We start from the raw sequence: 12,283 nt of genomic DNA on the forward strand, positions 1-12,283 counted from the left end.
GCAGGCATGTTGTCACCAGAATTCATGCAAGCCTACAGACATGGATTTTGTTTGGCAGAAATAAGCTAAATCAATCTCCACAGAATGTGGATTTTAGTTGTTTTATTTTTTTAAAGAAGACAAATTAAATCCTAATGAATGCATCATTTACTCCTGTTCTGTGCAATGATGATCTGCATGGCATACTTCTATTATGTGGTGACTGATGTATTTTGGCAACCACACTGTATATCCATAGGTAATTGCATCTGTGCTTCTTAGATTATGTTCTAGTGAAATTCAATGGGGATAATAGAGTGCCTTAGTAATACCTATAATAAAAAATCAATTGATAAAAATAGTGTGAATTTATTGGTTTTCAAGTATGCAGACTACCATCAGCTTCTGCAAATGCTTGAGACAGTAAGCAGTACGAAATGACCAGTGAAGATTTCTGAGCAATCTGAGGGCTTTAAGTCCATGGAAAAAATGCAACCCTTTTTGCTGAATTATTATTGTCAATGATTTTGGCCCTGAATTCTGTAATGGTTTTCTGCATATTTCATCAAGACCAATTTACTGTTCATATCAGCATTAAGTGGTCCAGATGAAACTGTCATACTGCTGATAGACATAAAAAAATTGCTTTGGGTTGCCTTTGGATGCAGGTGTGGGGAAGCCAACTAGTTGGTACATACATCTGCTGATTATCTTCAAAGCTGAGATGTAGAAGCCTACATCCATTTCACTAACTGAACCAGGATAATGGCTGTGACATAGACTTTTATTTTGTCCAGTTTTAGAGGTATCCTTATGTTACTTTTTTACAGATCAGAGGGTAGCATCTTTTTGCACCTTGAGTGATATGCAGCAAGCTCAGGGCTTGGAAGGAACACAAGAGTTACCTTTGGATGAGAGTCCCCCAGATGGAAAAGATTTTCTTGAGGATGCTGGGTATGTCAGAATTAAAGCATATTTCTTACAAAAATATTTTAAGGAAAGTTTTTTTCTTAATGTTGCATGTCCAATTGCCTATATGCATGTTCCATGGCTTTTTGTTGCCTTGTGTTATGATTTCTTAAGTTTTGAAAAACATTGTTTCTTCAAATCAACTTCTTTCTCACTGCAATAGATCTGTAACACAGATTAAGATTAGATGCAGAGTTTCAGATAATCAAATTTTTCACCATATTCCTCTTTTACAATAAGAATTTTTGTTACATTTATTTCTGTTTTCATTTTAGTATAACTAATAACAGGAACTCAACTCTGTAGAATGCAATAACCTGATTGGCAGCAAATGTCTCAAACCTTGGAACAGGGTCTATCCTATCTTTGCAACTATTTGCTATTTGCAAACCCATAATTTTTCTTTTATACAGAGGTAAATTAATCAAGGGAATCTGTAACAGAAGACTGCAGAATTTATGCCAAATACCCATTTCTTCAAATTCTTCCCAGTGCTCTGGGAGAAATGATTCCTTTATTTTCCCCTCACCTCTCCACCTATCCTGCTCCAAGGAATATACTTGTTAATTTAAAGATTATTCTTGTTATACAGATTCAGCACTGTCCACCACCACACTTTAAAAGAAAAACACATCTTTGATTAGTTTTGCTCTTCAGTTGTAGGAATGGAAGAATGGGAAACAGAGGGAAAAGTCTTCTTGCTTGTTAGACTATCACATTTTAATTTGAAGCAATTTTACACAAATTAGCTTGCTTACATGGTAAAGCACATTTATTGTAATGACTTTTAAGTCCATATCTTTCCTCAGGCTAATGATCAGTAAGGATTGCCAAGGACTGTTAAAGATGTTCCCCTTTTAGCCATGGCAAACCTGTCAGATTTGTGCAATTGCATGAAGCAGCTGATTCAGCTCTGTATGTAAAGCCTCTCTCTTCACCTGCTCTCTTTTAGACACAATTACTCACATGATGGCTAATTGCATCTCTAATGTACATGAAACTATCTCCCACAGTGCTCATTGTCATTCAGAAAACAGAAGCTATTCTAATATTTTCCTTCAGTCATGCATTTGATTAACCTGTGGCAATATTTTATATATTTTGACCTTTAAACAAAATATTTGTCTCCATTAAGCCATAGGTTTATTCTTTACTGAAAATGACACTACTGCACAGCAGACAAAGTACCTCTTTACAGCTCTTTTGGTTTGCAGTAATTGCTGCTGCCTCTTGTTTGAGATTAGTACAGTCCTTATCAGAAAGCAGCTTGTTAAGCAATGTGCCTGCACACCATGGAGCAGTGAGTGTGACTTGTGCTGTGAGGGTATGTGCAAGTCATTTCTAAAATGTTCCTTCTTAAAATCATTGTTACTTCTGCCTGATTTGCATGAGAAGCAGTGTCATACTTCAGATATTGCAGAACTAAATTTATATCCTAGTAATAGTCTTTTACTGATGCTGGTTTTGTCTCTATTTTCCTAACTATGCCTAAACTGCTCGGTTTCCTTTGCTGTTACTAAGAGTGTAACTCTGCTAAAACTGGGAAGAAAATGTTTTTCACTAACTCAGAGTGAAGGTAGTGGTTTACTTTTCAGGGAACATGCTCCAAGTACTCTGACTGGCAAAGTAAACCAGCTGGAAGTCATCCTCCGGCAGCTACAAACTGACCTGAGAAAGGTGAGAGACCATGAGCACCACAGCTGCTCCAGTTTTAGTAATTGTATTTTTACAGAGATCACCAAGGGCTTGAAAGAAGTCTCAGTGGTTGCTCAGAACACTGAGATGCAGAAGTTCCTGTGGGAAGGGTAATGAGAGGAAATTGGCCCAAGGCTGAGTAGTTTACTCCAGAACAACTGTCCTACAAATAGCCATACCCTGGAAAAAGAAAACACTTCATTTATGGTACTTTGGATTTAACAAAGGATGGGGATATGGACAGGGCACCATTGCTAAGCAGTTAGCACTGGTTTTGTCATCCTTGTTGCCTTGTGCTGCCTTGGTCATGTAACAATGCTAGAATAATAGAAATGAAGCTGCTTTTGGTAAGAAAATAATCATGTAAGGAAAAGTTTTGCAGTTAAGTATTTTTCTTCCTTAACCAAATGCTTGAAATCAATTACTTACTACTTGGACTCTTACATATGATTTATTATAGCTAAAAGCTTCTTATGCTTTTAATGCTTGATTTTTTTTTATTTTTTTTTTTTTTTTTTTTTTTTTTTTTGTTAAATGGTGTAAACTCCTTTAATTTTTCTATTAAAGTAACATCTAGTTTTAACATCTAGTTTTTTAGCTTGCAGTATTTTCTTGAAATGAATGAGATAGTTGGAGTGTATTTGGGGAATTAATGTTAACAGAATGAATCAGGAAGCTCAGCAAAATAAAGCTGCTATGACTTGCACAGAAATATTAGCAACAAAAATAAATATTGTCATCACAACTACTCACTTTATTCAACTTGTATCTTTGTTAACCAGGAAAAACAGGACAAGGCAGTTCTTCAAGCAGAAGTACAGCACCTGAGACAAGATAACATGAGACTTCAGGAAGAGTCTCAAACAGCAGCTGCTCAACTGAGGAAATTTACAGAATGGTTTTTTAATACAATAGACAAAAAATCCTAATGGCTGGGGCCCTGCAAAATACTTATTTGAACAACATAACAGCTGTATCTTTTGAATTAGCAGGGTAATAACTTCACTGTGTTCACAATCCATTTTAGGTGTTTCTGCTGCATTTTCTGTCCAGCTTTATTCATCTGAAAAGGAGAGAGGACTGTGGCAACCCGTCTTTAAATTCATATGAAGAAAGCAGAGAATAGCAGATACTTGTTTGTGTGCAGATGAATGTAAAAAATCCTTAGTGTCATTTTAGACATTTTTAGAAGTTGCTCTGGCTGGGGCTTGCCTGAAGAGGAATATTTGGGGTTTTAGTTCCTGCATTTCAGGTGTGCTGGTGAAGATGTTAAAGCAATTTAAATTAGCTTGGGCTTCAGTATTGTAAGATAAAAAGAATAACCAGACATATACTTTAATGTTTAAAAGGTGCTCTATTTTTTTGTATGTACAGTAGTTTTATTTCCACAGTCCACATTGTCATAGCAATAAGAATGGAGGTATAGTGAATAGTCACAGAGCTGTGTTTATAAAATGTTAGCACTGATGTGTTTAACACTAGTTTGGATGCAGATACATTAGAGATTATTTATTTGCAGGAACAAATGGTGCCTGAATATAAACAGTGTTCTGATTTTCTAAAAATACACATGCCTTGTAAATGGCTCACTGGGGTTAGCCCACTCCCAACTTCAGTTACTTTTGTATAGTTGATGTCCAGCTAAACAGTTACACTGCTTAACTATTGAAATCATGTATGGTGTGAGCCAGCCAATCAGTTGTACAATGCCAAATTTGTTTATCTTTGTACAGAAGCTTTGATCAAGTGTCTTGTATTTAACACCTTTATTTAAGCTTATTTAACCTTAAATTGTTGTTTTTATAAAGTTTGTTTTATCTGCACTATGGTGAGGTCAGTTGGTTGCAAGTTGTAATATTTTGAGCTTGCCAAGACTGTACTGAGGAGTTCTAGAAAATTCTAACAATTGGATGCTGCTAGTACACAATTGATTTGTTTGTATGCTTTAACATTTTTAACTGTTTAATTTGAAATGAACATACATCCTGCTTTTTTAATAAATGTTAAAAATATAAACCTGAAATTTTTTATCTTGTATTATCTCTAATCATTGTTGCCAGCAGTAACACAGGTTTCTGTTCAGCTCAGTCCCTGGGCTCTCCATCCATAGACAGCTGGAGCCCTCAGAGCTGTCAGGATCCCTTGTTACCAAGGAGGGGTCACCACCATTACCACAGTTAATTTCTTTGGTGCATCCTGTCCTGGAACCCCAGAGGTGGCTTCCCCAGTTTGAACAAAAGCTGTTTGGGCTGTTCATAGGCATTGATTAGTGGCCTAGGAAGAAAAAAAATCCTGCTTTACACATCCTGGAGAAAACTTTGAAAAGAGATCTAGTTTCTTCATATTGCCTTATGTTAGTTGTAGCAGGAAATAACTTGCCATCTTCTTCTGCCAGTGATTGAGAAGTTGATTGCAGTGTTAGGATATGTGAGATGCTTTGTGTACAGTACTGAGGTTAAAGTCCACACCAAAAAAGGCACCTTTGCAAAATGAAATGAACCTAATGAGCACATTTGAGTTACCCTGAGGAAGGGAAAAAAAGTTCAATATCATAGTTTTATCCCGGTTTCCTCTTGGCTGCTGAATGCAGTCAGGCAAACCTATGGAAAATTGTTGAATAATTGAAAAATGCATTCAACTCATGCAACTAGAATTCCATGTCCATTGTTAGTGCACATTGGCTGAGAGTGTTTTATAAATTGAACAAATGTCTGTCATCACTGTAACAATTGTTCTGAGAGACTCTTCTTAGGAAAGGTTGTAAATGGGCAGATAATCAAGCTTTTGGTATCCTTACACTGACATTTAAAAGACCATTTTGTATTGTATTTTTCATCAAAAACTCTGACTTTTACAAACCAAACAATATCCACTAAGCTGTATTAACAGGGTAATTAAACATGGCAGTCATGTGCTACAGTGGCTTCTGATTTAAGCACCTTACTGAAGTCATTAGCAAACCCATCTGGCTGGAGACCTTGCCAAATAACAGTGCTGAACAACTTGGGCAATTTGTCTGTGCACACGTTTCTGTGAGGATTGGTCTGTTCCCTTTGAAAAGCTGTGCTAACTGAAATGAACTTGAGGGTAAGCTGGCTCTGAAGGGGCACTGTTTGGTTTGTATAGTAGTTTATATCCAATATTCATTTTAGTTCTTTATCTCTGTGAAAACCAACAGTTTATAAAGCAGTTTATTAAAACCAACAGTTATAACTATGTGCACAAAGAGGACTTTCAGTTATTTTTTTTCATTTTTCCCATCCAACTGAAAGCGTTTGATTTCCAAAAGTGACAGAAAGCTTTGTCTATAGATCTCCTATTTATTTTGCTGACAAAAGCAGTTGTGTTGGGGGCACATGGTTCTTCCTTAATTAACCTTCACCATGGGGAAAAGTTTTTAGTCTGGCTGTTAGTGTTTTAATGACATGGGAATACAGTATTTATCAGAGACCATAATATGGTTTTGGCATAGGTAAAGGATGTTTAATTGGACATTTTAATTAACTGTGTTTTTTAAGAATAATCCTCTTGGAAGCATTGTGCTCACAAAAAATGCCTGGTTTAGACACATGAAGACAAAGACTACATTTACATGAGCAACAAGTGTGAGCAGTAGGAAAATGCAGGGTGCTGCTAACCCAGGTTTTGGAGACCTTTCAGGCTCTTCCTTGTCCAGTTCCACGACTGGATGCCTTTTAGTGGCTGAAATCATGTTAGGTTGGCTCTGTCTGGAGGCTCTGTGCTCTTAGGACCATTCCATATGATCTGAAGCCGAGTAAGTGGAGGTGATTGGGAAATTGACTTCAAAGATGTGTTCGTGATCTGAATTAAAACAGTAACATGGAAATGTTTATATATCAACAAAGTCCTTCCAGCACAGCAAGCCATGCTGTGTGGTACTGAGGTGCCAAAATTAAATACAAGCCAATGCAGATGTTTACTTCTGTAAGAGGGAAAAACACCAATCATGGCAAAATTGCAAAATGTTGTTCTTCTGCCCAAGAAGAGACATTTCAAGATTTATGTGCATATCTTTATTGAAGGGATCCTTTCTGAGACATTTATCACAATGTGGACCATATTTTATTATGTACAGTTTTTTTCTGAGGCCACTATTACAAACATAAGGCATAATTTAAAGTTTGTTGGTTTTTTTTTTTTTCTGAGAGGATACTCTATTTGGTTGAGGCATGAGATAGCTCTATACAAAAGCTATTTAAGACCTCTGTGTGTTATTCAATATAAATTATCAAAATAATTAATCTTTTTGTGTGCCTAAAATCCAGTTATGTGGGAAAATGTTTAGAATATTTGTAATGCAAGCTAGCTAATTGTAGATCTGTTGTTTGGGAAGATAATTTTTGGTATGGAAAAAAAGAGAATATCCATGTGCATTGTTGTTGCAGCACTTCTTGAGCTCTGTGCTGATTGGTTCTAATATATAAGAAAGTCAGTGAAACTCAGGAATTTGTGTTGTACTGTTTGAAGCCATCAGAGCCGTTAATTATTGCCAGAACAAGTTATTCTCCATCCCATCTTCTTTCTTCCACAGCAGAGTGTAGCATCTTTCAACTCAAAAGCAAACAAAACTTGATCCTAGCTCTTTTCTCCATTCACACAGCTATTTTTCCTTTGATTCCTTGCACTTCCTTTATTTCTCTCTTTCACCATGTTGCCTTTATTCTATCTCATGGAGAGTCCAATGGCAGAAGAAAAAGTTCTGTTTAAGCTGTGGGGCTTAGTTATACTGAACACAGATTTAAAGTGTTAGAAACACATTCTTTTTTTTTTTTTCTTTGATTCCTATTTTGAAATGTATGAAAATGTATGATTATTTGAGTGACAAATGCTGTTAATAATAGAATAAAGAAATTACCCCAGTGCTGTCAATTAGCAGATAGTAGTCTGGTCATCTGAGATTGTTGCTACTACTAAATTGCACTCTTGATTTCAGCTCAGGCTTGACTTTGATAGATGATATTTTCTGAAGGATTTGTTTTTATGGTAACCTGAGGTATCTGCATTTTTGTCAGTGCAGTGTTTCTGCCTCTGCATAGACATTCTGCTCAAGATGATGGATATTCCTTGCCCAAATCCCAGACACAGTGTTTCTTTCCAACAAGCAGTGTCTCTCCTGTGTGTAAGACCAGAGCTCCAGGATGTATATGCTAGCACTAGGGCAACCTTGAGCTGTTTGTGCTCAACACTGACTCTCTGTCTTCTGCCACACAGCTTCTGGATTCTTGGTCCTCCTTTTGTTTGCTGAAAACTGAGTTTCTCAGTAGGGGGTAAAAAACAAGCACAAAACAAAAAGCTCCTTCAGACTTGCAATTTCTTCATTTTTTAGGAAATACATGGGGTTTTGTAAAGGTACAAACATCCTTTGATGTTCCTTTCTGTGTGTTTTCCTGTCACCTTAGCAAGGAACTTCAGGGTGGCTCAATACTTTAACAATTCAAAGCCTGTTTGAAATACTGAAATACTTGTGTGTGAGTAGGGGATCTTCAACATAAGCTCTAATTAATATACAAATATGTTTGATGTGTTTTCAGCTGTATGCAGACCAGGTACAACCTTGCTTCCAGTGGGGGAAATGCCATTCCATCAGCTGCTGTCTACACAGCTTGGACAATGAGGATTGAGTTATCTGCCACTCAAAGGAGAAAGCAAACAATGGGCTCATTCCTACATATTTATATGTCACATAGCCAACAGAAGCTGTACATCATGTCACCAAATGGCACCATTAAATTGAGCTGTGCTTTGTAAACTGGGTAGCTGATTTCCTTTAAAAATATCAGAAAATATATTCAGTTCCTCTGGTGTAAATTGGACTTAATATAATAGAAATTACTGAAGAGTGTAAAATTGGGAAAAGAATCAGTCTCTTTGTGTGGAATGCTGAATTACATCCAGACCATATTTTAAAATGAGGTCAAATGATTAGACCAAAAACAGGATATGAAAATAAAATTGAAGTCGTTCTTTATTAACCGTGACCTCAGTAGTCCACAGTGGTTTAGCTTATTGATTTCTAATGTTAATGTGGTTTAAACTTCTTGCTAAGCTCTGAAGAATGTTCTTTCAACAGAACCATATCTATTAAATGAGTCATTTGCTCTTTAAAACTAGATAGCTCTACAGCACAGCATGCCATAAGCCTCCTAATGTCTCACCAATTGTCCAGCAGGATTGTTGGTGTTTATACAGTGAAACTTTCAAGGGATGCTGACAGGAGAGTTTCATCATCTGTAAATAGCCTTATTAAGGCTCAGGCATAAAATCCTCTTGGATTTTTTAAGTGTGAATTCTTGCTATGACTGTGTGTCAGTACCTTCCTTTACAGTCTGTCCTAGTTTGTTATTGCTGAGCATCCTAGCGTTGCTCAGCTGCTGATTATTTTTAGTTGGTTTGGTTTGTTCTTTTTTTTTTTAATAAATCAAACAAGAACTAGAAGAGAGTCTGAAAGAAACCTAAGGAGAGAGAATGAAATCAATCTGCGGACTAATACAGAGGAACAGCCTTTTAAAATGTTTTTATAATGCCACAGAGATGCTTTCATAATCCTCTTAGAGTGAAGAAGAGAAAAATGACTAAGCTTGCATATATAACAGGCCAGTCTATAATTCCTGAATGCACCACAGTTTCTCTGCCACACCATGTGTTACAGCAAACCCCATTGCAGTGGATGGATGCAGGGTGGTAATAATGATTTGTCCGTATTTTACAATAAATGCTACAAATTTCCTCCACAAAAATCACTATTTTTCATCTCTAGGAAAGTTCTCAGAAATGCCCAAGCTGCACTTAGAGTGATATGGAAATACTCAGTTAGTGTTGATGGTGTGACTCCATTAGTTGGTGTTGTGAATGAGAGTGAGTATTCTAAGCTCATTCTAAGCTGTGCTGACACTAATGCAGATGCTCAGAGGCATCAGAGTTGCAGATACACCTGCACTTTCTCCTTGGAGGGAACATGCCAGAAATATCAAAAGGGTGTCTAGTGTCTAATGCTTGGTTTGATCAGAATACAGATGAGAGCAAGGTAATTGCTGACAGAGATACTCTGGTTTTCTGATGGAGACAGGTTGTTTTTACCCAGTGTTCACAACCAAGTCGTTCCTCCCCACCCATGAGGGCTGTTTTTTCCCTCTTGCTCCTGCTGTGGAGCTTTGAGCAGCTTCCTAAATTGTGTGGACCCATCTGGCACCTGAGGAAAGTGTAATTTTCCCTAGCATCTTGCAGACTATTTTATGAGTCATTTGTTCCAGACAAGTCTCCCATTCCTGTTAAGAGTGCCCAGCTGGCCTGCAGGCTCCCTGCTCTTTTGCTCCCCTTCCTTCAGTAGCTTCATCTGCCCCACGTGCTGCAGCTGCTGGAGTAAAAAACAGCCCCTGTGCTGTCCTCCTGCAGCTTTCAAACTGTCCACTCAGACACTGGGTGCCACTTCCAGACCATGCTTTTGCCAGGAAAGGTTGGACCAGATGATGCTTGAGGTCACTTCCAGCCTGGTGTTCTGTGAAATACAAGAGATTATGTCCTGCCCACTTATCTAAGTGATTTTGAAACATTTGCTTGTGGTCATACAGTGGTAACTCTGGACAACCTGGTGTTACCAGTACTGAGCACAACTGTGGGTAACAGCTGGAAATGCAGGAAATCAAGTGGGTTTGAAAAAATATAAACAGCTTTGTCTCATTAAAATCATCTAAAGGGAAAAGTGGCACAAGAAACTTTGCAAACTTTGAGGAAAGACTTATTTCTTGGCTACATGATCTTCACTGTCTAAGTATGATTTTTTTTTGTTCCTTTTTATATATGATTTTAGTTTTAAACAAGCTTTCACAGAAGCCATGAGATGATTCAAACTTTATTGCAGAACTTTTTCTAGGCAGATAAATAATTCAGGGTTCCTAGGTTATTTTGGAAGTAACCATAGGAGGTATATCTATATTTAAAGTGCATGAAGTATCTTTTCTAATGTCCAAAACAGTGGCCTGTACAGCTGAACAGCTATCCCTTTGAAAGTAAATTTAACTCCCAATATGTATTAGGTATTGTACTGTCTAAAAATGCCCTTCACTATGAACCTTTTATGACTGGGGCTTTGTGTTCCAACTCTGAGAAGGAAGCATGGAGAATTCTGGTTTTTTAATGAAGCTGCTTTTTGTTCTCTTAAGTCTGATGAACTTAAACTTGTTAAGACAACATTTCCAGAAAAGTAAATGCTCTCTTTCATCTCTAAGTGCACTTACATCATTTGTTCTGTATGGATTCAGAAGGTTGAGAGTCCATTTTTCATACAGGCAGAGACATTTTTTCCTCCCCTGTGAGGAACCACATTTTTTTTTAAGCTGTTTCACTTACTGTCAATTCACAGGACTTATAATTTGTGACAGAAATTTTGGCTAGAAGGAATGTCTGGAGGTCATCACATCCAACCTCCTGAAGCAGCACTGACATTTTACTAGGTGAGGTATGGCTTTGTGTAGCTAAGTCTTACAAACCTCCAAGGACAGAGGTTCCACAACCTCCCTGAGTACCCTGTATCATCCCCCTCTGAAGCTGGAAGTTTTTCTAACATTACTCCTAGCCACAATCTGTGGATGTTCCCCCTTGATATCTATCAACTGGCAATACCAAACTTTTGACTTGTTTCATTTGTGTAAATATCCCAAAAATAGTTGTAGACTATTATTAAATCATTCCTTAGTCTTCTTTATCAGATTAAACAAGATTAAACAATTCAATTCTCTCAACTGCCACTTTTTGCCTTAAGGTTCCTGACCATTTTAGCAGTTCTCTGATACTCTCTCTCCAGATTATTATCATTCATCTCATACTGGGAGTCCAAAACTGAACACAATATTCCAGTTGAAGCTTTAGCAGACAATTATTTACCCCAGTTTTCCAGGGACATGCAGCACAACTGTAGTTTCTGCCCTGTTCCTTCTCTTTTCCGCCAACCTCAATGCTGTCTGGACATGCAAGTTGTTTTTTTTTTTTTCCTTTTGTTACATCTGAGATTTTGTCTGGCTATGGTTTGGGGAAAGGAGATGCTTTGATGCTTTGCTATTGGTGTCATGTGTGGAAGTGGCCACAGGGTCACCTCTTCAGAGGCACACATGCTCCTGATAGACACAGTCAAAAATGTTGGTGTTGGGCAGAAGTTGAAGTAAAAAACACATATGTACACCTTCTGTGAGATGCACGTTTGCTGGAGCTCCCCAGAGGAGTGTGGTTACTGAAAGGAAAACAAACTTCTTTAGTTCAAGGTTGTTTCCAAACATGCTGTTGCTATTTGTTGCAAATCCAAGAGGTTTGCATTGGATTGCTTGGTAGCAATCCTCTCACTTGTGTTTCTGCTACAGATTCTCAAAGATCTGTCTGGATGAAGCCTCCTATGTCTGAACTCACCTTGTACATTTTATTAATAGCTGGAGAAGGAAAACAAGGGTTTGCAGAGGGTGCTTCAGCTGGACCCTATCCCAGAGCTCATCTGAAGTGAGTCACCCACTGACAGCTCCTTTCTCTCCCTTCAGCACAAGAGGAGCACCAGAAAAGGAACACAGGTGTGGAGTTCAGCACTGTAGTATGTTTTCTGGAGTTTTTAATTGTTCATTTCTTTTGGTACCTTTGA

The 12,283-nt window shown here is 37.6% G+C and overlaps 1 protein-coding gene across 3 annotated transcripts in view; it reads left to right on the top strand.

Annotated features, from left to right (window-relative positions):
• The window catches only part of SIPA1L2 (signal induced proliferation associated 1 like 2), a 122,673-nt gene extending 118,007 nt beyond the window's left edge, over positions 1–4,666 (top strand). For all 3 annotated transcript variants that reach the window (XM_056487126.1, XM_056487124.1, XM_056487125.1), the window contains 3 exons: positions 810–933; positions 2,544–2,625; positions 3,426–4,666. In XM_056487126.1, coding sequence (XP_056343101.1) covers positions 810–933; positions 2,544–2,625; positions 3,426–3,572 — 353 coding nt within the window. In that variant the 3' untranslated portion in view covers positions 3,573–4,666. The remainder of the gene's footprint in view (positions 1–809; positions 934–2,543; positions 2,626–3,425) is intronic.
• Positions 4,667–12,283: the final 7,617 nt, after the last annotated feature.

The sequence above is a fragment of the Oenanthe melanoleuca genome, chromosome 3 (genome assembly GCF_029582105.1).
Source record: "Oenanthe melanoleuca isolate GR-GAL-2019-014 chromosome 3, OMel1.0, whole genome shotgun sequence".
In the NCBI taxonomy this organism is placed as follows: Eukaryota; Metazoa; Chordata; class Aves; order Passeriformes; family Muscicapidae; genus Oenanthe; species Oenanthe melanoleuca.